Here is a 27,257-nt window from a genome sequence, read left to right as displayed (position 1 = left end):
GTGCCCCTTCACAGTAATAATGCCCATTGTGACCCTTCATAGTAGTAATGCCCTCTGTACACTGTGCCCCCTCCATAGTAGAAATCTCTATTGTGCCCCCTTAATAGTAGTAATGCCCTCTGTGATAGTAATGCCCATTGTGCCTCCTTTACAGTAATAATGCCCTCTGTGCCCCCTTCATAGTAGTAATGCCCTCTGTACACTGTGCCCCCTCCATAGTAGAAATGCCCATTGTGCCCCCTCCATAGTAGAAATTACCATTGTGCATATTTCTTATTTCTTACCTATCTACTTCTGGTTTAATCTGTTATTTACAAGACCAGCGGGTTGTCATTAAATATTCTGCTGTTTAGAAATGAACATAGGCAATTAAGAAATTATCCACAAGGGTAGAGATCCTTCAGTAAGATATATAACCCGATGCATCACTAACTTTTCACAAAACTTTGGATATATCATAGAGACATACATTGGCTTAGGCAGGGTGCTGGAATTCTTTAAAGAGACCAGTCCTGTATGGAAATTTACAGGAAGTACTCCATGGTATGGAGATTTATTGGCAATGCTCTATGGGAAAAGAATATGCAAAGAGGTAACTCGCAAGGAAGACCCAGCCAACCACAATCCCATCCTGTACTGACGAGGGGCAAGCATCCCGAAACAGCTGTCTACGGATGGATATCTGGCTTAGATATATTCCCTTGTCAAAGGCTTGTAAGATTTTGATTCATAAGAGATAGCCCTTTGCATAGAGACATATCAAAAGTTGTGAACCGTTGGGGGCCTAAGTGCTGAGACTTCCATTGATGCCTAGAACCAATTCGCCCTCTCCCTCTTCACTGCTGAGGACGGAATCGAGATGGGCCCATATACTTCAATGGAGCCCTTTTCATGCAGTGAGAAGAGAGAGCACGATATGTCCTTTATATTTTCTCCTTTTATGATTTGCTCTTGATTTTGGCTTCCAAACCTGCATCCAGGAACCTGAACGTTTGGCAGTAACCCTTATTGTTAAAAAGATATATTTTCCCTGCATAGCTGTAGATGTTATCATCTATGACTAGATTTAGGCTAGGGTCACATCTGCGTCGCTGTCGCAGCTCTGGATCCGATGTATGCCAGATACCAATGGTGCTCGTCGGATCCCATTGACTATAATGGGATCTGATGGGTTTGAGTTATGGATTCTGGTTTTCTGCCTAACAAAATACTGCTGTATGCAACAGTTTTTTTGTCAGTATTTTTTGCCAGAGTCTGCAACAGAGGCCCCTGCCAGAACCTCCAAAACAGATGTGAACCTAGCCTTGAAGGTCAAAGACCAACAGAATAAATGGTCCTTATAGTGTGTTCACACTGTACAGTTTTGGTGCAGTGGTTTCATGCTCTTTTTTGCTGTTTGCTTTGTTTATACATATGGGGTGTTTCTGTAAACTACAGAATCAGGGTAATAAATATTGAGTTTTGTTTGGCTGTTAACCCTTGCTTTGTTACTGGAAAAAATTTATTCAAATGGAAAATCTGGCAAAAAAGTGAAATTTCATCTACATTTTCCTTTAATTCTTTTGGAACACCTAAAGGGTTACCAAAGTTTGTTAAATCAGTTTTGAATACCTTGAGGGGTGTATTTTTCAAACTGGGGTAACTTTTTTGGAGTTTCTACTCTAGGGGTGCATCAGGGGGTCTTCAAATGTGACATGGCAACTTAAAATTATCCCAGTGAAATCTGCTTTCCAAAAACCATATGGCATTCCTTTCCTTCTGCGCCCTGCTGTGTGCCCATACAGCAGTTTACAACCACATATGGGGTGTTTCTGTAAACTACAGAATCAGGGTAATAAATATTGAGTTGTGTTTGGCTGTTAACCCTTGCTTTGTTAGCGTAAAAAATGGATTAAAATGGAAAATCTGGCAAAAAAGTGAAATTCAGAAATTTCATCTACATTTTCCTTTAACTCTTGTGGAACACCTAAAGGGTTACCAAAGTTTGTAAAATCAGTTTTGAATACCTTGAGGGGTGTATATTCCGAAATTGGGTTACTTTTTTGGAGTTTCTACTCTAGGGCTACATCAGGGGGTCTTCTAATGTGACATGGCAACTTAAAATTATCCCAGTGAAATTTGCCATCCAAAAACCATATGGCATTTCTTTCCTTACGCGCCTTGCCGTGTGCCCGTACAGAAGTTTACGATCACATATGGGGTGTTTCTGTAAACTACAAAAATCAGGGTAATAAATATTGAGTTTTGTTTGGCTGTTAACCCTTGCTTTGTTACTGGAAAAAATGGATTAAAATGAAAAATCTGCCAAAAAAGTGAAATTCTGAAATGTCATCTACATTTTCCTTTAATTCTTGTGGAAGGGTTAAGAAAGTTTGTAAAATCAGTTTTTAATTCCTTGAGGGGTGTAGTTTCTAAAATGTGGCCATTTATGGGCGGTTTCTATTATGTAAGCTTCACAAAGTGACTTCAGACCTGAACTGGTCCTTAAAAAGTGGGTTTTGGAAATTTTCAGAAAAGATTTGCTTCTTAACTTTTAAGCCTTCTAACGTCCCAGAAAAAGAAAATGTCATTTACAAAATGATCCAAACATGAAGTAGACATATGGGAAATGTAAAGTAATAACTATTTTACAAGGTATCACAATTTATTTTAAAAGCAGAGAAATTGCACATTTTTCCAAATTTTTGGTAAATTTGGTATTTTTTATAAATTGTCATGAAGTACAATATGTGACGAAAAAACAGTCTGAAAATGGCTTAGACACATGTCAGATTTGCAAAAAATGGCCTGGTCCTTAAGGTGAAAAATGGCAGGGTCCTGAAGGAGTTAATCATGTAGGGTCCTTGTCTTGAATCTGTAATGTGGACTCCATCTGAAATAAGGGTTGCATTGCATTGTCTGAGTAGGAAGAAGCAATGGGAGAGAATGCAGAGTAGAGCGCTATACACACTTCATTTTGGTACTTTTCCATTTTCAATCCTTTGTTTTGCACTGAATAAACAAATGCTATTTTAGTGGTTATGTCAAAGAAATCTAGGTGGAGACGGATTTTTTAAAAACAAGAGGGACAAGGAAACCGAACAAAAGTTTTTTCTCAATGTATCTCCCTATTAGCACTCACGGGATCAGTAAGCCTACGACCTTTCACACAGTCTTCACTATGATGCTGGTCCATACAATACTTTGCTCACTCGTCACATTAACTCTGAAAGAATTTTGTATTATTCAGCTATGGCATACACAATGAGCTCACAGCAACGTGTTCACAGATTTCTGAGGTGGAAAAAACTGTGACATTTCAATCACTCTCCATATTGAATCTCTCAAACAATGAGATTTGTTATTTTTTTGTCTCACTTCAGTAAGTTGCATTTATCCACCACTGATGGATTGCAGGGTGGTCTCTAACCATGGAAACGAGCAGTGTATAATGTGATAGAAAAATTAATCCAGACAGCAAAGGAAGCAATATGGATAATAACAATACATTAGTAAGTGGCTCTTATTAACTTCCTCTACATGATAAATTCCACTTACTGAAGTGAGACAACCCCTTTAAGTGCCCCACACCCAAGGGACTTATGTCCTAAACCATCCCAGATAGGGTTGCCAGAAGCTGAGCTGTGGGTGTATCATCCCTTTCAGTAGAAGCAAACTAAAATTAAATCTGCGTATCTGTGTTCTACAGGACTAGATAACAGAGTACGCTCATAATTCAGAGTTCCCGTTTCTCAGTTACATGTACTATATTTCCCATATCCTTTATACATTGCAATTCTGGAGAAAAAATACCCGATGTCACATTAGAAGTGGAAGTAGGAAGCATTAGCACATCCAGGCACAGTGATGAGAAAACGTGGGTAGGCCACCTTAAAAACCAACAAAAAAACAAAGCAGCTACCTATGAAGAGGTCTTCCGTACTCCAATGAACGATGAGACAGGTTTCCATCATCACATCATCAGACTCCTAGAGGTCTGTGGCTCCTCAGAGGTCACTACCCTGGTCTTTGACAAATGGTGAACAGTAGTAGAGGACATAAACCAATCAAAACCTAAAGTGGCTACCCATGAAGATGGCTTGCGTACTCCAGTGATTGATGAGAAAGCTTTCCATCATCAGACTCCTAATGGTCTTCTGGCTTCTCAGAGGTCCACTTCCCTGGTCTGTGATAAATGATGAAGGGTAGTAGAGGACACAAACCAATCAAAAGCAGCTACCCATGAAGATGTCTTGTGTACACCAGTGATTGAATAGACAACTTTTCAACATCAGACACTAAAGAGTAGTTAACCTCAAAGAGAGTCATACATACTTAGGATTGATAGTCATATGGTCAAGTGTCACCTCAATCTGAAAAAATCAGATAACATATGGTCAACCTGAGGGCTCCTTCACACAAGCAATTTTTTCAGCATTTTTGAACCTTTGTAAAAAAAAAAAAAAAAAATTTCAGACCTTTTTCACAGCAGTGTTTTTTTGCCTTTTCATATTTTCACAGATGCATTTCTGTGATACTTTTTCAAGTCCTATAGAGAAGCCTATAGGAAAAAAATAAAAATAAATGATGTGCATGGTGCATTTGAAAAACAATGACAAACACCATAAAACCAAAAAATTTCAAAAACGCATATGTAGACTTCTCAGTAATATGTCATATTCAGTAAAGTAATATTAGTCGCAGCCTTTTTCACCTGAAAAAAATCAGTTAAAGGGTAATTGTCATATATTTTTATTTGCTAGTTTATTAGAGTTAGTCGGTCAATGATTGTCAAAAGATCTGTAATTACCTTATAATAACAGCTGTTAATGTTCTCTGTCCCTTTCCACTGCTCCCTTAAAAGACCGTTGCTAGGGCTTGTCTGTCTTCCTTTTAGTATAAACAGAAGACAGAGGGGCGGTCCTTCACACTGCATTAGGCTTCAGAGTGAGGAGGCGTGTCTCTCAGTAATCCAATCTGTTTGGCTGGCAGGGAGCTGCTGGCTACAGCAAGTGTGTATGGGAAGTGAGGGAAAGCAGTTTTGGCCTCAGAGAACTGGCAGAGGAGCCATCTTGAGAAGGTCAATGTTTAAACAGCCGTAACTAAGGGAAAAACTCAAGGAACACAGTGGTATGTGAAGAAACTAAAGATTGCTTTATGCATAATGCTGCTGCAGTAGTAACATATGCTAAAATAGATTTTTTAATAAAAACATGACAGTTACCCTTTAAGAATGCAAAAAATATGTCCTATTTTTTGATGGCTGCTATTAAACTGGCTGTTAAAAAAATGGCCATGTGAATAGCCCCATATAGACTGCAATGGTTCTGAACACTGGCTTGGTTGCCAATAGAAACCAATCCGATTCCACCTTTCATTTGTCAGAGCTCCTTGGAAAATAAAAGGATCAATCTAATTGGTTGCTATGGACAACTAAGCCGTTTTTCCTTTGCACCAGTTTTGATAAATCTCCCCCTTCTTTTTTCATTCAGATCACTCAGTAGTGCAGCCTCAGGCTTTGGCCCAGTATCTTATAGCATTCTCTGCTATAGGAAGGTGACTGAGCAATAAGGTTCCTAGCTTAAAGCTTAGCTTGTGAAGGTGTGTTTAGTGTCATCTGATCTTTCTTGTCTGACCTCTGCATGTTGACCATGTTTGACCTGTTCTGCTGGCCCTGCCCTCTGATCTTGTACTTCCTGCCCCTTACCCTTGGACTGGTTACCGGATTGAATAAATTCTGCTAACCCTGACCTCGTCTTGTCCACTGACTAAGATTATGTCTGTCAGCTGCCACAGTGTTTCCCCTGCAGCAAAAATCAGAGGGGACCACAGCCATAACGCCCCTAGGAGTAGCCCAAAGCCAAATCTGTTCAGTGACACAGCGGATCTACATCCACTGCATTACACATCTGTTCACTTAAATATCATATGTATGGCAGCATGTAGTGCTACATTACCCATCAGAAGGGGTGGCCATGGAGAGAAAACCCTTTAATTTTCTTCTAGCAGAAATCTGTTGCTAAATCTCATCATACAATTATGGAGAGGCACAGACCAATACACTAGATAATAGGGTGTACCAATGAGATTAATGAGATGGGTTCTCGGGGCTTTTTTTTTAATATCCAGCCTTTCTTCTGCCCTGTGGTAGAAAGATAGTTTGTCATGTTTGTCAGGCTAGTTTGACGTTCCATGCACAAGCCTGATGGAGCAGAAGAAGTAGCTCTGCCTCTCTACTTGTACTGCTGATCTTCTGGCCACGCCCCCTGCACTGCAATCTGCTGGCCACGCCCCCTGCACTGCTGATCTGCTGGCTAAGCTTTCTGCCCTCTGTCTCCCTCCCACTGGATTCTTCAGCACAGTTTAACCCCTTCTACCATCAGCAGCACAGACTCAGGTACTGAGCAGCTGCAGGGTTTCCTCTTCTCCAGGCAGTGATGAGATAAATACTGTGCACAGGATCTTCTCTCCCTCCTTACCCTGCAGACACAGAGCTGACAAAGACGGAGGAGTCCTCTCCTCTGTACTCTTCTGCTGATTCAGAGGAAGTGTCTGCAGAGCATTGCACAAGAACAGGTAGGGGGAAGATCCTGTGTGTATCAGCAATGTCACTGTACTGTACAGCTGGGAGTTGTAGTCCCACACATACAACATGAGTATCCCAGCAGTCAGACTGCAGACAGGGCAGCAATTTTATTCTATTTATTTTATTTTATTCTCCTTTGTGTCTTTGTTGACACCCACAAATATTCATGAGGAAAGCCTCAGAGATAGTTTTTACGCGCCCCCACAGCTCTGCAACTGCATGTCAACAATCGGCCAGAACAGAATTAGAGAAATGAGTAAATATACTGGAAAGCACAATACATTAGGGCCCATTCAGACGGCCGTATGAGCAATTTTGCAAAACGGGTGCAGACCCATTAATTTCAATGGGGCCGCAAAAGATGTGGACAGCACACCGTGTGCTGTCCATAGTCGTGGTTCCGTGGCTCCGCGGAAAGGATAGAGCATGTCCTATTCTTGTCCACAATCACGGACAAGAATAGGCATTTTCTATTATGGTTGCGGTCATGTGCGGTCCGCAAGTTGAGGAACGCACACTGCTGGTATCCGTGTTTTGCGGACCCCGCAAGACACTACGGTCGTCTGAATGAGGCCTAAGAACATTAAATACCATTTAAATAAGAAGAAACAAATACCAGTACCCAATTCTGGGGTACTACACAAAGCTTGAGGTGCATATACTCTGCCAGTTCTTCTTTGCCTTCCTTTGGTCATGTTGCTGCCCTTTTTTTTAAGGCTGTTATTTTTAAATAATATATGATTCTGCCTTTTCCATGCCTCTTAGGTGCCTTTCATTTTTCATCCATCATCAACAGACAAAACAAACATATGCCACGGCCGAAACAACAAAAGCCTTTGCTATATATGACCTCACTGATGCAAAGCAGTGCGGCGAAGTTTCAGATTACTAGCGACAAACATTGCACAGCAGGAGGCCTGGTGCATAGGATGCCATGCTATTCATTGCCTGTAGTTGTTACTAGTGAGCCTGCTGCTGTCATGACCCCATAGTCTACTGGGGTGAAAATAAAATTATTTTTATTAGAAAAATACTGAAGTCTCATGTTTCTGTTCATTCATCACAATGAAAGGATCTGGTGAACTCCCATCTTTATTTTTTTTCCTTTAGATGTCACCTCTACATTGCAACTGCTGAACGATTCTGCAAACCAGATACTATTTGATTGGCAGCCCCCGAAGGGATGCGTTCGATGTGCAGTGGTGGGAAATGGGGGGATCCTGAATGGTTCCCATAAGGGCAAAGAGATCGATGAGCATGACTATGTTTTCAGGTAAGAGGGTGAATGGATATGGAATGTAAATGCGTAACACGCATACGGTGAGCTTTTACTATTGATCACCTATCCTGAGAATAGGTCATCAGTATCGATCGTCGGGGGTCCGACAACCGGCCCGGCACCCATGCCAATCAGTTGTATGAGGAGAAAGCGCGCGCAGTGCGCACGTGCCGTCTCCCGTCTCTCTTCCTGTTCACCGCTGCTGTCTCTGGCAAAGACAGTACAGTCATACAGCTGATTGGTGGGGTGTCGGGTGTCGGACCCCCGCCGATCTGAAATTGAAGACCTAGTAAAAGCCCCAAAAAACCCTTTAAAGGATTTGTTCTGTATAATTTTCCAATATTCCAGTGCTATGTGTGTTTCAGGAGCCATGTGTGCAGAAATCAAGGTACTTCTCAGGGCGGCATTTAAAACCTGTACAACCCCTTTAACAAGTACCTTGGAGCTCCCCTGATATGTTTTAGATCTCTATGTTGAGCTATTCCTCTGTTATTTCTCCTGTAAAATCACAAGTGGGTGTTACCATTCAATTTAAAGGGGTTGTCCCATTTTGGATGACTCTTCAAGGCCGCTCGGCTACTTTTGGTAGTCCTGTAGTAATAAATGGAGGGCGGCTGCACATGCTCGATGCACCGCCTTAACTTTGCGGGTTCTATTTTGAGGATAGGTGCGGGTTCCAGAGGTCCCTAGCAATATTCCCCCAATTTCCAAGATGGGACATCTCCTTAAACTATGAAACCAGGCCCTTAAATGGGTTGTGTCATAAACTACTTTTCACTCTAAAGTGTATTTTCATTGATTAGTCTAGCTCCCATTCCTCCTTGGATATTATTATTATTTTTTTATTATTTTATTTACCTTATTTGACATTTTCTCTTATCCCCCATGCTTGAATCCTACTTCCTGGTTTGTCAGATGTCTGATGTCCCACCATGCCTTATGGCAGTGCAATATAGCCACGTCCTTTGTTCCTACCAATGACTCTTGAACATTATACATTACAAGTCTTCAATGTAGGACATAACCTACAGCAACAGAATATCAAAACAGATTTGCCACAGGTCGCAATGATAGGCTAATAACTTTGGAATAACCCAGTTTTGATAAATGGTGACACTAACCACAAACCGTGGATCTGCAAAATACAGATACCGGCTGTGTGCATGCCACATTTATCATGGGCCAAATGGTATAAATGCCTATTTTTGGATACAAAATGGACAAGAATAGAACATGTTCTATAATTTGCCGTACGGATACTCGGATGCGAACAGCAAGCAGAGGACACCCAGATGCTGTCTGCATTTTTTGGGGCCCCATATGAATGGGTCCTCATACAGTCATGAGGCGTTATGTGTATGCGTAGTCTAAAATTAAATCCCCTGTCCACTAAAGGAGAGAGTCCTATGTCCCCCAGTCAGCCTAGGCACAAGACCATGGTCAGGAGGAGTTGAATGGAGTGGTGGTTTAACATATGCTTTGCCGCTCCATTGGGACACCAATGTGCATGCTCTACCATCTTCCTATGTAACTCCTGCTGGCCATGGTCTTGTGCCTGGGGGGAATGGGGGACACAGGATGGTGGAGGTTTGACCACTGGAACCACCACTGATCAAGCAGTTATGCCCTAGCCAAATGGATGGGCGATAACTTGTTATTACCAGAATCCCCCTTTAAGAGTTTTGAAATTTTTCCAGACAACATGTACTAACTTTTGCTGAAACATTTATGTTGCTGGAGTTCATAGCAGTGCCCTTAATAAAGCCTGAAATCTAGGAATTGTGACAGGCAGTCGATAAAGGTCCTAGTACTAGCAACCCTAGGGGGGTCCTGGGGTCTTGGACAAAAGTGAGATTTATGAACTCAAATAGGCTGTATAGAATATATATAAATATATATATATATATATATATATATATATATATATATATAGTGGGGGATTAGCTCTTATTCCGGGGTCATTCTCACAATTAGCTTCACCACAGCCGGATTTCAGGTCCAAACGTGAGATTTATTTTCATAGCAACAATAAAACAGTACAAAATAAAAGCCTGCCCGTCTGGGCTCTTATCCCAGACGGATTGTGGCACCTGGTGCTGGCTCAGAACTGATGACTGACGGGGAAGACATGGAAACTACTGCCATGAATCTCCCCTAGCCGCCATGAGGCCCGTCACTGCCTCACAATATTTACAGTATAGATAGCAATTTATGTCAGAAGGTGGTTCTGGCGGGGGACCGGCCAACTATCTAAAGTATATGGGAGCTTCCCAGCAGATGTCAGAGGAGAGAATTATTGGCTAGTTGGATTTCAACACGACTCATCCAGAGCAGAATTCCCCATACAGAGCACATGCATGCTCGGCTGAGTAAGCATGTGTATGGAAGAGGGGGAGGGAGAATACTATTGGCTAAATAAGCATATGGACAGCCTTGGCATTTGAGAAACTCTTTGGCATTTCTCCCAGGTTGCACTGACTTTGCTGGTGAATGAAGCATGGAAAAATGACAAAGAACTGTGAAAGGTTCTACCAGCAAAAGTATTTAAACTTTATAAATCAGGAAAAAAATAGAAAAAGCACAAAACAGCCAATTGATAGATATATAGTAGGATTAATTAAACATAATTAAATCTTGGATACACTGTACCTAGGTTGCAATATTTGGTATAAAAGCTAGATGGCTATAGGGGACGTCAGGTATCTAGACAAAGGACTTCCTCTGTTTTAGCTTTCCCGCTTTGGAGTATACTAATTGCGTACAGTCTATACTATGAGGATATATACATCCAGCCTTTGTTTAAACACATCACAATCCTATTGGCTCATTTGTATTTTTAGGCTGTAAGGGTGACACCTAGGTTTTTGCTAATAAAATGAATCTTCAGCAGTTTGGGGTCAGAGGAAGACTCAAATACCACCATAAGTCATATCTTCTCATTCTTTTACCACTAGACTGAATTTTAAGATTTGAGCACTGCAGACAACATGGTTAGATCCCTTGTTTAGGGATCATACAAAAATTCTACCATGACACAATACCCCAAAATTGCAGCTAGAGAAGCCTCTAATCTTGTGGAACAAAATAATTTAGATTAATGAGTAAACAAAAAGGACTTTATGGTGACAACTATCATTCTGTATTTGGGAGTCAAAATGTGCTATAATGAGAAGAACACCATCCCTACCATGGAAGTGGTTCTCTGTAGTTTTGGCAGGATGTCAGGGACAGTTACAGGGGATTTAGAAAAACGGATGGTAGGATGATGCAGCATTGTATATAAAAAAATGGGGTTAAACTTACGAGCACAACTATAAGTCAACATGTATCTCAACCACATACTGTATGTATGGAGTGCCTGGCCAATTTTACCACCATGAACAACTTTGAACTGGCAACAGTATTAGTTAAAGACCTTTAAACTATCCTCTGGATAGGTCACCCACATCTGATTGACGAGGGTCTGACACTTCGCACCCCAGCCGACCAGATATTGATGGTCAATCCTGAGGATAGACCATCCATATAAAACATGAAGAAACTTCTTTAATGTGATAATCATCCTTACAACACTTGTCTTTTCCATTAGTTTTCCTCTTGTACTTTCAGGTTGAATGGTGCAGTGATTAAAGGATTCGAGGAGGATGTTGGTACAAAAACTTCATTCTATGGTTTCACAGTCAACACCATGAAGAATTCTCTGATTGCTTATTATGAATACGGCTACACTGAAACACCCAAAGGGCAGGTAAAAGATATAAATAACTACAAAGGATCTAAACAACAAAGTCAGTGTTAAAGGAGATTGAAAAATCCACCAATCAGCTATAACATTTAAACCACCTAATATTGTGAAGGTCCTCCTCATGCCACCAAAACATCTTTGACCCATCAAGGTGCCCAGCTCCACAAGATCTCTGATGGTGTCAGATTTTAGCTGGTAATACGGATTTAGCAGTATAACTTTAATCCTTTAATCCTGATTTCTGTAGTACCATGCAGATGAGAGGAAATTTGGCACAAGCACCATGAGTTGATGAACCCTTCTTGTCAGGTGTCAACAGTTCAGGCTGGTGGAGAAGTTATGGTGCTGGCAATGTTTTGTCGGCACATCTGTGGATGAACGTTTCTACAGTAGGGCCAGCTGATGGCAGAAGGGCACTTATCGTGTCACAAGGGTAGTATAGTTAGGTTCCAATAACATCAGCGACTTTTCCTTGTATCCTTGGCCCTCACAGTCCCCACTTCCTAATCCAGCAGAACATCTCTGGGACAAGGTAAAACGGGCTGTTTGGAACATTTCTACCTCTGTGGAATTTGTGGCAACTTCAAGAAGCAATCCTGTCTGCATGGGCTAGTATTTCTGCAGAATAAATTCAACACCTAGTGGAATCTATCCAAAATGAATTGCTATGATTCTGAAGACCAAAGGTGGTCCAACGCGCTACTAGACCTACTAGACAGGTGTTTCTATTAAAGCGGCCATTCAGTGTACATGGTGGTATAATGTGGGCTCCTTAAAGGGTTGTCCACTCATTTCCAGCCACTCAGACTGGAGGGTCCCAAGTTGGTGATCATACTTACCTGAACCCTGATGCTGGGTTGCAGCTTCTTCGCTTTCCAGCCTTCTCTGCTTTTCTTAGGTCCCACCAACTGTTGTCGATCACTGGCCACAGAGGTGACCTGCTCTGTTGCGTTTTGTGACCATTTGTCATGATGTAAGGGGAACAGGTCATCTCTGCAGACAGCGATTGGTTGCAGTGGCTTTAAAAAGAAAGTTTACATGGAGAGAGCCAAGACAAGCAGTGGAGGCTGGTAAGTAAAAGAGTCGGGACCCAGTTCCGGGTATGATCACCAATGCAGGACCAGCCAGTCTGAGAGGTCTAGAAATTAGTGGACAACCCCTTTGAGGAAATATTAATTGAGCATTATATGGTGGTATTATAGGGGCTCTCTATAGCAGAAGTATCTTGAAACTATATTATGGTATTACATGTGCTGAAGAAACAGGAAATAACCCATTTTGCTTGTTGCCAGGGTCCTATTTGTAGAAAACCAATCCCGTATATACAGTTTTGTTCAAAATAATAGCAGTCAGACATCACCAACCTGATAAATCACAGTTTTTGGTAGAAATTATATTTCTACATGGCAAATAATTTACTAGCAGACTCAACAGTCATGACATGCATGCTGCTGATTTTCTTTAATTCAATCACTTATTGAAAGGGGCATGTTCAAAATAATAGCAGTTCAATGAGTGAGGTCATTCATTCTTTGAAAAACAGGTTGCAATTATTGCCCTTATTTAAGGAATGAAGGCAGCAAATGTTGTACATGCTGGTTACAGTGCATTTCTCTCTGAAATTCTGAGGAAAATGGGTAGTTCCAGACATTGTTCAGAAGAACAGCGTACCTTGATTAAAAAGTTGATTGGAGAGGGGAAAACATATAAAGAAGTGCAGAAAATGATAGGCTGCTCAGCTAAAATGATCGCAAATGCTTTAAAATGTCAACCCGAACCTGAAAGACATGGAAGAAGGAAAAACTACCATTTGAATGGATAGAAGAATAGCCAAAATGGCAAGGACTCAGCCAACAATCAGCTCCAGGAAGGTCAATGAAGGTCTGAAGTTACCATTGAGTACTGTTACAATTAGAAGACGCCTATGTGAAGCCAAGCTATCTGCAAGAAGCCCCCGCAAAGTCCCACTGTTGAAAAAAAGAAATGTGCACATTGACTGGTCTAAAGAGACATTTTGTGGACTGATTAAGGTAAGATTTTTCTTTTTGGGTCTAGTGGCCGGAGACAGTTTGTCAGATGACCTCCAAACACTGAATTCAAGCCACATTACACTGTGAAGACGGTGAAGCATGGTAGCGCAAGCATCATGATATGGAGATGTTTCTCATACTACAGCATTGGGCCTATTTATCGCATACCAGGGATCATGGACCAGTTTGAATACATCAGAATACTTGAAGAGGTCATGCTGCCTTATGCTGAAGAGGAAATGCCCTTGAAATGGGTGTTCCAACAAGACAACGACCCCAAACATACCAGTAAACGTGCAACATCTTGGTTCCAGACCAACAAGATTGACGTTATGGAGTGGTCAACCCAATCCCCGGATCTTAATCAGTTTCTGAGGCAAAACCAAGAAATAGAGAAGAACTGTGGAATGTAGTCCAATCATCCTGGGCTGGAATACCTGTCCACAGGGGCCAGAAGTTGGTTGACTCCATGCAACACAGATGTACACCAGGTCTCAGAAACAGCGGTTATACAACTAAATATTAGTTCAGTGATTCAAAGGAAAGCAAAATCTTCAAACATTTTTCAGTTTATATAGTGAATGTTTGAGTTTGTAAAGAAGAATAAAAACACTGCCATTTTTTTGAACAGTCTAATATTCACTTTTCTTCAATTTTTTGGAGGAACAACACAAATTTGATATATTTTTCTTCATGTTTTGATTTGGAATAGAATGTGTACTGTTCCCAATGCATTTGTGTGTATGGAAATAAAAGCTATTAGAAGGATTTTTAGCTTTATTCATTTTTTAAACACACTGCTATTATTTTGAACACAACTGTATCTCCTGACAGATGGTGTGAGTGGTTAAATATATGTCTCCTTCTATATGTCATTGCAGGGACTTCGATATATCTTTATACCATCAAATCTACGGGACTATGTTATGCTACGTTCCGGCATTTTAGGAGTTCCAGTCCCAAGTGGTTCTGACCAAGGAGATAAGTAAGTGGGATTTGCTCTATTTCATCAACATGGTGGCAATATAGAAATGACCAAAGAAATCCAGCCAGTCCTTTTTATTCCTTTCTTAGGCCTTCTGCATATTATGGACCTGAAGCGACTCCAAAGAAATTTAAACTTCTGCATCCTGAATTTCTGATGTACCTTAGAGACAGGTCACTAGAGATACGCATTTATATTTGGGGATCAGTCATCAAAGGTTTAAATTAATTGATTAAACCAGTAACTGGAAGTGAGGGTGCTGCTATAACCTTAGCTAATCAGCTTCAATGGTATTCTCATTTTACAGATTCTTAAAGTCGGACATATTAAAAACAGAATATGCAAATCTGTATATGCCCAGTACTGGTGGGCTGATGCTGCTGACTGCATTACACACCTGCGATCAGGTAAGAGGGGGCCTTTTTGTGTCTTACCCTAAGCTCAAACAATGCTAGACTAGCCAAGATGAAAGAAGGGTTTTTCTGGAAGAGGAAGGGTGCTGACATGGACCTTTCTCCCTTATGTATTATTAGGTGTTCATAACCTGCTCCAATGGTGCATGTCCAATTCATGTGGGGAAATTAAAGTTAAATGCACTATAAAAATGCCTATTGCCCAATTACTTAATTACTATGTGTAATGTAAGATTAACAAAAAGAAAGAAAGGGAGAAAGAAAAAAGGCTCCCGCTATATGGCATGAATAAAAGCACTTCAGCGCTATTTCTTGGCATCTAGAAAGCACTACTAAGTACTAATATGACTAATGGCGGCATCCTCAGTATCAATTATATACCACATTTGTTTGAAAGATATGGAGTACTATCTCAGACTGACCACACATGGGATATACTAGAGCCCTAGAATAGTTACAGCCATAAAATTTTAATTTTAAATGAGGTTGGCAAACACCCTGTGGATATTCTGAGTTATTCATTTGTGTGGCAACAACCTACACTGATCAACATGGATCAAAGGCAACATTACCTTATTGAGTCAGGCTGTAAGAACTTTAACAGTGTCGGACTGGTCCACCAGAGTACAGAGGAATGGGAGGATCTTCCAATGGGCCAAGGGTCTGATACCATAGTAGGCCTCAAAGGTCCATGAGAAAATTTTATTTGGTGTTGCCTTTGGAGCCAATAATTTGTAACTAGGGTCTATTTCTTTAAATTAAAACCTGTTAGACATTATTGATGATATAGGGGTTGAGCCCCAAGAATAAGTTCTCCTGGTCAGCCCAAGGAATCCCTGTCCGACCCTGAACTTTAGCCAAATGTTTTGTACCACTGTTCGACAATGATATAGGGCATTGTGAGCCAGAATCATAGCTGTCCTCACCAGAATAATCAATGCTTATTCCATTTATGCTGTAGCTAAGCTCCAACTACTACATCTCATTATATTTTTTGAAAATTTAAATTAAGAGGCCATCTGGAGTAGATTATTTTTGCTTAGCGATCTTCCCCCAATTCCATCAGTTGAAATAGAAAGGTCCAACATCTCTCTCTGGCTCTATAGAAATAGAAATTTCTCCAAAATATCTGGTCAGAGAATTTTACTCTTCTGTGGTGGAATATGAAGATGAGGGTCTTTATATTTCACCCCAGAAGAAAATTATTCTTGGCTGAATTTTGTAAAGACCCTCAAAATGTTATCTATCCCACTTCTTTCCTGATTAAAGAAAGCCTATCTTCATCCCTGATAAAAATAAAAACATTTCTTTACAGGTCAACGCCTATGGATTCATCACTAATAATTTCGACCAATTCTCTGACCATTACTTTGAAAGAAAGAAGAAAGAACTAGAGTTCTATGCCAATCATGACATGATTATGGAAATGAAGTTGTGGCGCAAACTTCATCAGAAAAAGATTATGACTTTGTACCAGCGATGAAGGCATGGAGGTTTCTGCCAAATGGACTTTGTATGGAGGCAGTAGTCCTCTGTAGCTCCAAAAGCTATGGTAAATGTATAATAAGGGTGGCCTTTTCTTTGTAGATGAGAGGATCCCACAGGACTTAATGAGGAGTGTGATACACTTTAAAGGAGTTTAGAATATTGATGACCTATTCTCAGCATGGCAAATGAAGAGAGGTAGCGGCAGCATCTCCAGTGAATCCTTTATTGGACGGACTTTACAGAAAGTGTGCCATAAAATTAAGAAGCAACGTTTCGGCTGTGTCCCCGCCTTTGTCAAGCCAAGGCTTGACAAAGGCCGGGATACAGCCGAAACGTTGCTGATTGATTTTATGGCACACTTTCTGTAAAGTCCGTCCATTAAAGGATTTACTGGAGATGCTGCCGCTACCTCTCTTCATTTGCTATACGGTCGACTGCTGAGGATCTGCGGTCGTGGCTCGGCTGTTACATTACCGTCCGTGGGTGCTGCTCTACAAACACTTTTGTCTACTATTCTCAGCATGGGTCATCAGTATCAGATTTGTGGGGGTATGACTCTCAGTAGAGTCACCAATCAGCTGTTTAATGAGGCACCGGCGCTCTGATAAGTGATGCAGAGTTTTCCTAGGCTGGTGACGTCACGTTCATCGGTCACATGGCCCTTTTGCAGATCAGTCCCATTCAAGTGAATGGGCCTGGGCTGCAATACCAAGCTCAGCCACTATACTGTGTACGGCGCTGTGCTTGGTAAGCTGTGAGGAGACTGCAGCGCTTACCGGAGTGTAGAGACCTCAGTGGTGCTGACTCCATAGATCAGATATTGATGACCTATCCTTAGCTCCAGGAAAAACCCTTTAACTACTGCACTTCCAGCCTTGTCATTTATGTTACAATATTAGTACAGGAAAATTGTTGGTTCCTACAAAGAGACCTTGCCATATAACTTCCCACCATTTGGATTACTCTTTAGCCACCTTAATATAATGTGATATCAAAAGACCTTTTCCATGAGGTCTGTTACATTCTTAGATTGAAAAGAAAGGGTCACTAGGCTGCCAAGCAGGTCTTTGTTCATTCCACTAAATAGCAGGGTGTGAGTTTTTTTTTAACAAAGCAATCTTAGTCCTTAATCTACTAGACCTGGTTTCCAGGCCCAAGCACTAACTTCAGATATTTGCAAATGGATTAATCAATAACATTTACAGTTATGGAGAACAGGTAAGAGCTCTGGATCAGACTTTGGCTAGGAAGGTGTCATGCCATATGGCCAGTATACCGTAATACTGCAGATTTATGTGGGGTTGTGCCTTATTTTTACTTCTTCCTACTGTCATGAGCAAATGTGAAATTAAATACCTCTTAGCCGAAGTTGCAATGAAGGTTTTTATTTTTTAGGAGACTAAAAGGGAAGTATATTTTAAATGATTAAATGATTATTTTTAAATATTTTTTTAATGACAATTTTAAAATAAAATATAGTGATTTGTGTCTTTGTTGTATTTCTCATTGGGTTCCTGTTTCTATATTTACATTTGTAAAACCAAATTAAATCTATAATCTATCTACTGTGAGTGCTCTAGGTACCAAAGGACATTGTACCTTCAATGGAGGCAGACAATGACACTGCTATGGGAACCCAGTGGGGACCTCCTTCTCTTTCCGATGTGAAAATACTGCATTTTCAGGCAGCTACCACTAAGGGGAGCTCAGTGCAAATAGACTATTACAGCTTCTAATACAGTCAAATGTAACTGCATAAATTGCTTTAAGCTCCCCCTAGTGGAGGCTGCAGGCCTCCAGCTTTGTAGTAGGAGGGAAGCAGGAGAGGTTATCAATGTACGGTATTATGACACAGAAATTGGATAAAGTGGGTGAGGCCAGGTGTGACCTAGACACCAGGCTCCATTCCGTCTGTCTCCGCAGGTCAATTGCATATTGTTGATGAAAGTCCAATTGACCGAAACATCCAACATATTACGTCCTATGATGTATTGATTTTTACGTAACTATTAACTGAGCCTGGATTCAATAAACTGTAAAAAAAATAGCATTACACTAAGGGAGTGCTGTGGATTACTGCTTTAAAGCTCATGTCATAGTATATTCATGAGCAGCCGAATGTTGGACCGAAGAGGTAAGACAGATGCGGTGTGTATAAAGATTAAAAAGTAGAATAAAGGCAAAAGAATAATAAAAGTAGAATAAAGGCAGCAGTGTTGCTGCTACCTCTGCTCATCCTCTTGATCATGTGACTGGTCATATGATTGCTGGGATGCCTATTCTAGGAGGCTGCTGCTGGGTCTTACTAGAACCAGCATACCCCTAGCAGTGACAACTGTGCAGCTCCAGTTACAGCAAAAAAGTATAGTGTAAATATATATTTATTACCTAACCTTTGAGGGGCAGACCATAAAAACAAAATAAAAAAAAGTAAGGACAAAATCCTACCCCGAAAAATCTGTTCCCCGTCCAAATGTTTGTACCACTAGCCTCAATCCAGTTACCTGAAAGTGCACATGTAATAACTTCAAATTTACTGTAGACAATGTCAAAAACAAATAATCGTGGAATTCTATTGTAAATCTGTTTTCCCTTAGTCCTAACAACAGCATAATGGGTATTTCTGTGGGATACACCTGTGTACTACTAGGACAGAAGACATTTTTAATTTAATCAAATTAATCACTAATTAATTAGAGATCCATGAGCCTATATAAGGATACCTAGCCCCTCCTACCATGTGTTTATTATAAAGAAGTAATGTAATTAGGGAGGGAAGTTTGTGTTGCTGTTAGGACCAAGGGAAAACAGATTTACTTTAGAAATCAATGATTCCCTTATGTCCTAACCAGCAGCACAATAACAGGGAATTAATAAGAAATATCGCCCATAGGGTGGGCCCTCTTGTGTGGTGGAACTCAAATAGACTGCCACAGAGCAGCCTCTTCTGAGAACCGTAAATTCAACATACAGTGCTAGTTCCATGCTACATAGAAAAATAGCACATTCTCAACCTTCTTGATCTCTTTAATCCAGGCTACATAGATCTCAGGACATCCTGTAATAACTTCAAATTTACTGTAGACAATGTCAAAAACAAATAATCGTGGAATTCTATTGAAAATCTGTTTTCCCTTAGTCCTAACAACAGCATAATGGGTATTTCTGTGGGATACACCTGTGTACTACTAGGACAGAAGACATTTTTAATTTAATCAAATTAATCACAAATTAATTTGAGATCCCTGAGACTATATAAGGATACCTAGCCCCTCCTACCATGTGTTTATTATAAAGAAGTAATGTAATTAGGGAGGGAAGCGTGCGTTGCTGTTAGGACCAAGGGAAAACAGATTTACTTTAGAAATCAATGATTCCCTTATGTCCTAACCAGCAGCACAATAACAGGGAATTAATAAGAAATATCGCCCATAGGGTGGGCCCTCTTGTGTGGTGGAACTCAAATAGACTGCCACAGAGCAGCCTCTTCTGAGAACCGTAAATTCAACATACAGTGCTAGTTCCATGCTACACAGAAAAATAACACATTCTCAACCTTCTTGATCTCTTTAATCCAGGCTACATAGATCTCAGGACATCCTGAAAGATTTAGGGTATGTAGATTATATTCCTCATTGGAGGAAAGCTCCTAACAGACACTGGAAGGAGAAAACCTGATTACAGATACCAAAGAACAATCCTTTGGCGTAAAGTCCGATAATATCATTAGCAAAAACCTTGTCAGGGAGGAATCTGAAGTACAGATCCACTGATGACAAGACTAGGACCTCCCTCTTCTCACAGCATGGTCACATGGAAATAAAGGGGGATATTTACTAAGACTGGCGATTGAAATGCCAGTCTTAGTCCATCTCCGCTGCCACTTGATGTTCCTAAGTTATGAAGAGGCGCTTTATCGGCAGCCATACGACTTGCTTAGATCTCCATCAGCTCCCTTGCTGGCGTAAATTAAAGTAATTTTCTACGCTAAAAACAAGCATAAAAAATTATGAATCAGATGTGTCTCCCGGCCCACGCCATGCCCCTTTTTCCACCACCCTGGAAAAGTGTTGTGAGCAGGGAAAAGCCGGAGAGTTGGTCGCAAATCCCTTTTGCAACCAAATCTGCGACAAAAGTATGCCAAAAAGTGGCATACTTCCCATAATAAATGACCCTCAAACAGATAGGTATGTATGTGGGACCTCATCCAGAAGTTCAAAGGGAGATGTGCTTAAAACTTTTAGGACTAAGGCCAAATCCTGTTTTGACACAGATCTGAGTATGGAAGCCTAAGAGATTGATAATCTAGCTACTCCTTGAGTAGAATTCAAGCTGAATAGATTCACTTGATCCTTGTGTAAGCCTTTTAAGTGGATTGAAACCTGGCTGTGACCAGGTCTTCATGACTATGTCCGAGAGGCCACTTAGGTTGTAATAGTAGCATTCCGGTTGAGTCTCCCCAGGTCCTGGCAGAGTTGAGTGTGCTAGATGCACACGATTTGCACTGGGTGAATGAATGAGTTGGGAACAAAAAGGCCTTTTAATGGACTGAGAACTAGAATGTGGCAAGGTCTTCATAACTAACTCAGAGAGGCCTCTAGATAGAAATAAAGGCTGATCAACCTTCAGGCTATGAGACTGAACCTCGTCAGGTCTTAGCAGAGTTCAGTATCCTAAATGCACATGATCTGCAGTTAGGGAGGTCTCCAGTTACACCCTCCAGGATGTTCTCAGATGGAAGTGGCCACTGAGCTTAGAGTGTCACAGAGTGTCATCAGCAGGTTGCAACAGAGATACCGAGAGACTGGAAGAGTCACTGAAAGGCATAGAAGTGGACATCTTTTGGTCACATCCCATACTTCCATGGATACGCTGGACGAGGGACCAGTGAGCCTCAGTGCTGTTCACTGATGAAAGTTGATTCATGCTGAGCAGAAATGATGGCCGCAAATGTTGGAGACGTCAAGGAGAGCGATATGCATCAGCCACTGTTGTCAGCAGACGAGCCTTTGGTGGTGGTGTTACAGTGTGGGCAGGTGTGTTTAGTCAATACAGAACTGCCCTACACTTTGTGAATGGTACAGTGACAAGCCCATACTACTTGAATAACATCATTAATCCAGTCATTTTGCCTCTGCATGAACAACACAGATCTAATTTCATCTTCATGGACGACAATGCGCCAGCTCATCGAGGTCGCATTATTAGGGAACGGCTGCTGGAGACTGGGGGACCTCAAATCGAGTGGCCTGCACTTTCACCAGACCTGAACCCTATTGAAAACCTATAGGATCAGCTGAGTCGCCGTGTAGAGGCTCGTAACTCTGTACCTCAGAACTTCAATGGCCTGAGGGCCGTCCTTCAAGAAAAGTGTGATGCCATGCCTCAGCAGGCAATAAGTTGGCTTATGAACAGCATGAGAGATCATTGTCAAGCGGTAATTGATGCTCAAGGCCACATGACAAGTTATTGAGACATTGACATTTTTTGTGGGGGTATACCCACCATAGTTGTTGGCGTTTGTTTCAGTAGATTGTTTGAGATGAGGAAATCACCATTGCATGCTTCTACTTAAATGCCCTACTTTTATAATATACAGTGGGATGCGAAAGTTTGGGCAACCTTGTTAATCGTCATGATTTTCCTGTATAAATCGTTGGTTGTTACGATAAAAAATGTCAGTTAAATATATCATATAGGAGACACACACAGTGATATTTGAGAAGTGAAATGAAGTTTATTGGATTTACAGAACGTGTGCTATAATTGTTTAAACAAAATTAGGCAGGTGCATAAATTTGGGCACTGTTGTCATTTTATTGATTCCAAAACCTTTAGAACTAATTATTGGAACTCAAATTGGCTTGGTAAGCTCAGTGACCCCTGACCTACATACACAGGTGAATCCAATTATGAGAAAGAGTATTTAAGGGGGTCAATTGTAAGTTTCCCTCCTCTTTTAATTTTCTCTGAAGAGTAGCAACATGGGGGTCTCAAAAAAACTCTCAAATGACCTGAAGACAAAGACCATCATGGTTTAGGGGAAGGATACAGAAAGCTGTCTCAGAGATTTCAGCTGTCTGTTTCCACAGTTGGGAACATATTGAGGAAATGGAAGACCACAGGCTCAGTTCAAGTTATGGCTCGAAGTGGCAGACCAAGAAAAATCTCGGATAGGCAGAAGCTACGAATGGTGAGAACAGTCAGAGTCAACCCACAGACCAGCACCAAAGACCTACAACATCATCTTGCTGCAGATGGAGTCACTGTGCATCGTTCAACCATTCGGGGCACTTTACACAAGGAGATGCTGTATGCGAGAGTGATGCAGAGGAAGCCTTTTGTCCGCCCACAGCACAAAAAGTGCCGCTTGAGGTAGGCTAAAGCACATTTGGACAAGCCAGCTTCATTTTGGAATAAGGTGCTGTGGACTGATGAAACTAAAATTGAGTTATTTGGCCTCTACTGCAACTGTCAGGCCTCTACTGCAACTGTCTTCAGTTCCTGCTTGTTCTTGGGGCATTTTCCTTTCAGTTTTGTCTTCAGCAAGTGAAATGCATGCTCAATCGGATTCATGTCAGGTGATTGACTTGGCCATTGCATAACATTCCACTTATTTCCCTTAAAAAACTCTTTGGTTGCTTTTGCAGTATGCTTTGGGTCATTGTCCATCTGCACTGTGAAGCGCCGTCCAATGAGTTCTGAAGCATTTGGCTGAATATGAGCAGATAATATTGCCCGAAACACTTCAGAATTCATCCTGCTGCTTTTGTTAGCAGTCACATCATCAATAAATACAAGAAAACCAGTTCCATTGGCAGCCATTCATGCCCACGCCATGACACTACCACCACCATGCTTCACTGATGAGGTGGTATGCTTAGGATCATGAGCAGTTCCTTTCCTTCTCCATACTCTTCTCTTCCCATTACTCTGGTACAAGTTGATCTTGGTCTCATCTGTCCATAGGATATTGTTCCAGAACTGTGAAGGCTTTTTTAGATGTCGTTTGGCAAACTCGAATCTGGCCTTCCTGTTTTTGAGGCTCACCAATGGTTTACATCTTGTGGTGAACCCTCTGTATTCACTCTGGTGAAGTCTTCTCTTGATTGTTGACTTTGACACACATACACCTACCTCCTAGAGAGTGTTCTTGATCTGGCCAACTGTTGTGAAGGGTGTTTTCTTCACCAGGGAAAGAATTCTTCGGTCATCCACCACAGTTGTTTTCCATGGTCTTCCGGGTCTTTTGGTGTTGCTGAGCTCACCGATGTGTTCCTTCTTTTTAAGAATGTTCCAAACAGTTGTTTTGGCCACGCCTAATGTTTTTGCTATCTCTTTGATGGGTTTGTTTTGTTTTTTCAGCCTAATGATGGCTTGCTTCACTGATAGTGACAGCTCTTTGGATCTCATCTTGAGAGTTGACAGCAACAGATTCCAAATGCAAATAGCACACTTGAAATTAACTCTGGACCTTTTATCTGCTCATTGTAATTGGGATAATGAAGGAATAACGCACACCTGGCCATGGAACAACGGAGAAGCCAATTGTCCCATTACTTTTGGTTCCTTAACAAGTGGGAGGCACATATGCAAACTGTTGTAATTCCTACACCGTTCACCTGATTTGGATGTAAATACCCTCAAATTAAATCTGACAGTCTGCAGTTAAAGCACATCTTGTTCGTTTAATTTCAAATCCATTGTGGAGGTGTATAGAGCCCAAAAAAATTGAATTCTGTCGATGTCCCAATATTTATGGACCTGACTGTAAATCTGGCTTCCCGGAGGGGAGGAAACGTAAATGCTTTAATCTAAACAAAGGGGCTGCTCGCATCTCGTTTTTGCTGTATGTCAAGTGGATACGTTTGTAAACAGAAAAAAACGTATAGAAATGTATGGCTTGACGTACCCATAGGCTATAATTGGGCAAACATAGTTCAAAAGTGCATATTGACTCCACTTGTCACTGTTTATGTTTCTGTAGTTTTTTTTGCAGGATAGATAACCACAAAATCGCATACATTTGTACATTTTTTTTTACTGTATCTCTAAACGTATCTGCCTGACGCACAGCAAAAACACTCAATAGCAGAAGCAGCAGCAGCTTCCAAGGTTCAGAAACCAGTACGAGTTTAATGTGACATCTTATACACCTCCCAGAACAATGTAGGAAGCCCAGCATAAGGCCTCTTGCACACCACAGTTTTTTTTTGCGGTCCGCAAAAACGGGTTCCGTTTTTCCGTGATCCGTGACCGTTTTTTCGTCCGTGGGTCTTCCTTGATTTTTGGAGGATCCTGGCCATGCGGAGCCAAACGGATCCGTTCTGACTTACAATGCAAGTCAATGGGGATGGATCCGTTTGACGTTGACACAATATGGTGCAATTGCAAACGGATCCGTCCCCCATTGACTTTCAATGTAAAGTCAGGAGTTAATATACCATAGGATCGGAGTTTTCTCTAATCCGATGGTATATTTTAACTTTAAGCGTCCCCATCACCATGGGAACGCCTCTATGTTAGAATATACCATCGGATTTGAGTTACATCGTGAAACTCATATCCGACAGTATATTCTAACACAGAGGCGTTCCCATGGTGATGGGGATGCTTCAAGTTAGAATATACTACGAACTGTGTACATGACTGCCCCCTGCTGCCTGGCAGCACCCGATCTCTTACAGGGGGCTGTGATCAGCACAATTAACCCCTCAGGTGCCGCACCTGAAGGGGTTAATTGTGCGTATCATAGCCCCCTGTAAGAGATCAGGGGCTGCCAGGCAGCAGGGGGCAGACCCCCCTCCCTCCCCAGTTTGAATATCATTGGTGGCTAGTGTGTGGCCCCCCCTCCCTCTATTGTATTATCATTGGTGGCCAGTGTGCGGCCTCCCCCGGCCCCCCCTCCCTCTATTGTATTATCATTGGTGGCTAGTGTGCGGCCTCCCCCGGCCCCCCCTCCCTCCCTCTATTGTATTATCATTGGTGGCCAGTGTGCGCCCCCTCCGGCCCCCCCTCTATTGTATTAATATCATTGGTGGCCAGTGTGCGGCCCCCCCGGACCCCCCTCTATTGTGTTAATATCATTGGTGGCCAGTGTGCGGCCTCCTTCCCCCCCCCCGATCATTGGTGGCAGCGGAGAGTTCCGATCGGAGTCCCAGTTTAATCGCTGGGGCTCCGATCGGTAACCATGGCAACCAGGACGCTGCTGCAGGCCTGGTTGCCATGGTTACTTAGCAATATTACAATATTAGAAGCATCATACTTACCTGCTGCGCTGTCTGTGTCCGGCCGGGAGCTCCTCCTACTGGTAAGTGTCAGGTCTGTGCGGCGCATTGCTTAATGATCTGTCACTTACCAGTAGGAGGAGCTCCCGGCCGGTCACAGACAGCGCAGCAGGTAAGTATGATGCTTCTAATATTGTAATATTGCTAAGTAACCATGGCAACCAGGCCTGCAGTAGCGTCACCAATGATCGGGGGGGAGAGGGGAGGCCGCACACTGGCCACCAATGATATTAACACAATAGAGGGGGGGCCGCACACTGGCGACCAATGATAATACAATAGAGGGAGGGAGGGGAGGCCGGGGGAGGCCGCACACTGGCCACCACTGATATTACAATAGAGGGAGGGGCCGCACACTGGCCACCAATGATAATACAATAAAGGGAGGGAGGGGAGGCCGCACACTGGCCACCAATGATAATACAATAAAGGGAGGAAGGGGGGGCCGGGGGGGCCGCACTGGCCACCAATGAAATTAAAACTGGGGAGGGAGGGGGGTCTGCCCCCTGCTGTCTGGCAGCCCCTGATATCTTATAGGGGGCTATGATATGCACAATTAACCCCTCAGGTGCAGCACCTGAGGGGTTAATTGTGCGGATCACAGCCCCCTGTAAGAGATCGGGTGCTGCCAGGCAGCAGTAGGCAGTCATGTACACAGTTCGTAGTATATTCTAACTAGAAGCGTCCCCATCACTATGGGAACGCCTCTGTGTTAGAATATACTGTCGGATTTGAGTTTTCACGAAGTGAAAACTCATCTCTGAAAAAGCTTTTATGCAGACGGATCTTCGGATCCGTCTGTATGAAAGTAACCTACGGCCACGGATCACGGACGCGGATGCCAATCTTGTGTGCATCCATGTTCTTTCACAGATCCATTGACTTGAATGGGTCTGTGAACCGTTGTCCGTCAAAAAAATAGGACAGGTCCTATTTTTTTGACGGACAGCAAACACGGATCACGGATGCGGCTGCAAAACGGTGCATTTTCCGATTTTTCCACGGACCATTGAAAGTCAATGGGTCCGCGAAAAAAAAAGGAAAACGGCACAACGGCCACGGGTGCACACAACGGTCGTGTGCAGGAGGCCTAAAGAAGTAAAAACAGAAACACAATAAGAACTCCACAAGCAAAGCAAACCATCTATCCAAGTCCACACAGGACACAAAAATCACATGGCAGGAGGGGCTAGGTATCCTTATATAGGATTAGAGGTCTCTGATTAATTAGGCTGAGTTCACACTTCAGTTATTTGGTCAGTTATTTCCATCAGTTATTGTGAGCCAAAACCAGGTGCGGGTCAAAAACACAGAACAGGTGCAAATCTTTCCATTACACCTGATCTCTAAGTAGGCTTCGCTGCTGGTTTTGGCTTACAATAAGGGCTCACGGACACGACTATATATATTTTGTGTTCCGCAAAACACGGATCCGCAAAAAAAAACAGATGACATCCGTGTTGAA

At 42.0% G+C, this 27,257-nt stretch overlaps 1 protein-coding gene across 2 annotated transcripts in view; it reads left to right on the top strand.

Moving 5' to 3' along the window:
• The window catches only part of ST6GALNAC2 (ST6 N-acetylgalactosaminide alpha-2,6-sialyltransferase 2), a 91,078-nt gene extending 74,325 nt beyond the window's left edge, over positions 1–16,753 (top strand). For both annotated transcript variants that reach the window (XM_040435872.1, XM_040435871.1), the window contains exons 6-11: positions 7,676–7,838; positions 11,454–11,592; positions 14,501–14,604; positions 14,694–14,777; positions 14,912–15,011; positions 16,333–16,753. In XM_040435872.1, coding sequence (XP_040291806.1) covers positions 7,676–7,838; positions 11,454–11,592; positions 14,501–14,604; positions 14,694–14,777; positions 14,912–15,011; positions 16,333–16,500 — 758 coding nt within the window. In that variant the 3' untranslated portion in view covers positions 16,501–16,753. The remainder of the gene's footprint in view (positions 1–7,675; positions 7,839–11,453; positions 11,593–14,500; positions 14,605–14,693; positions 14,778–14,911; positions 15,012–16,332) is intronic.
• Positions 16,754–27,257: the final 10,504 nt, after the last annotated feature.

This window comes from Bufo bufo, chromosome 6 (assembly GCF_905171765.1).
Source record: "Bufo bufo chromosome 6, aBufBuf1.1, whole genome shotgun sequence".
NCBI lineage: Eukaryota > Metazoa > Chordata > Amphibia > Anura > Bufonidae > Bufo > Bufo bufo.
Note: the sequence above shows the minus strand (reverse complement) of the source record. Positions and strands in the feature narration are given on the sequence as shown.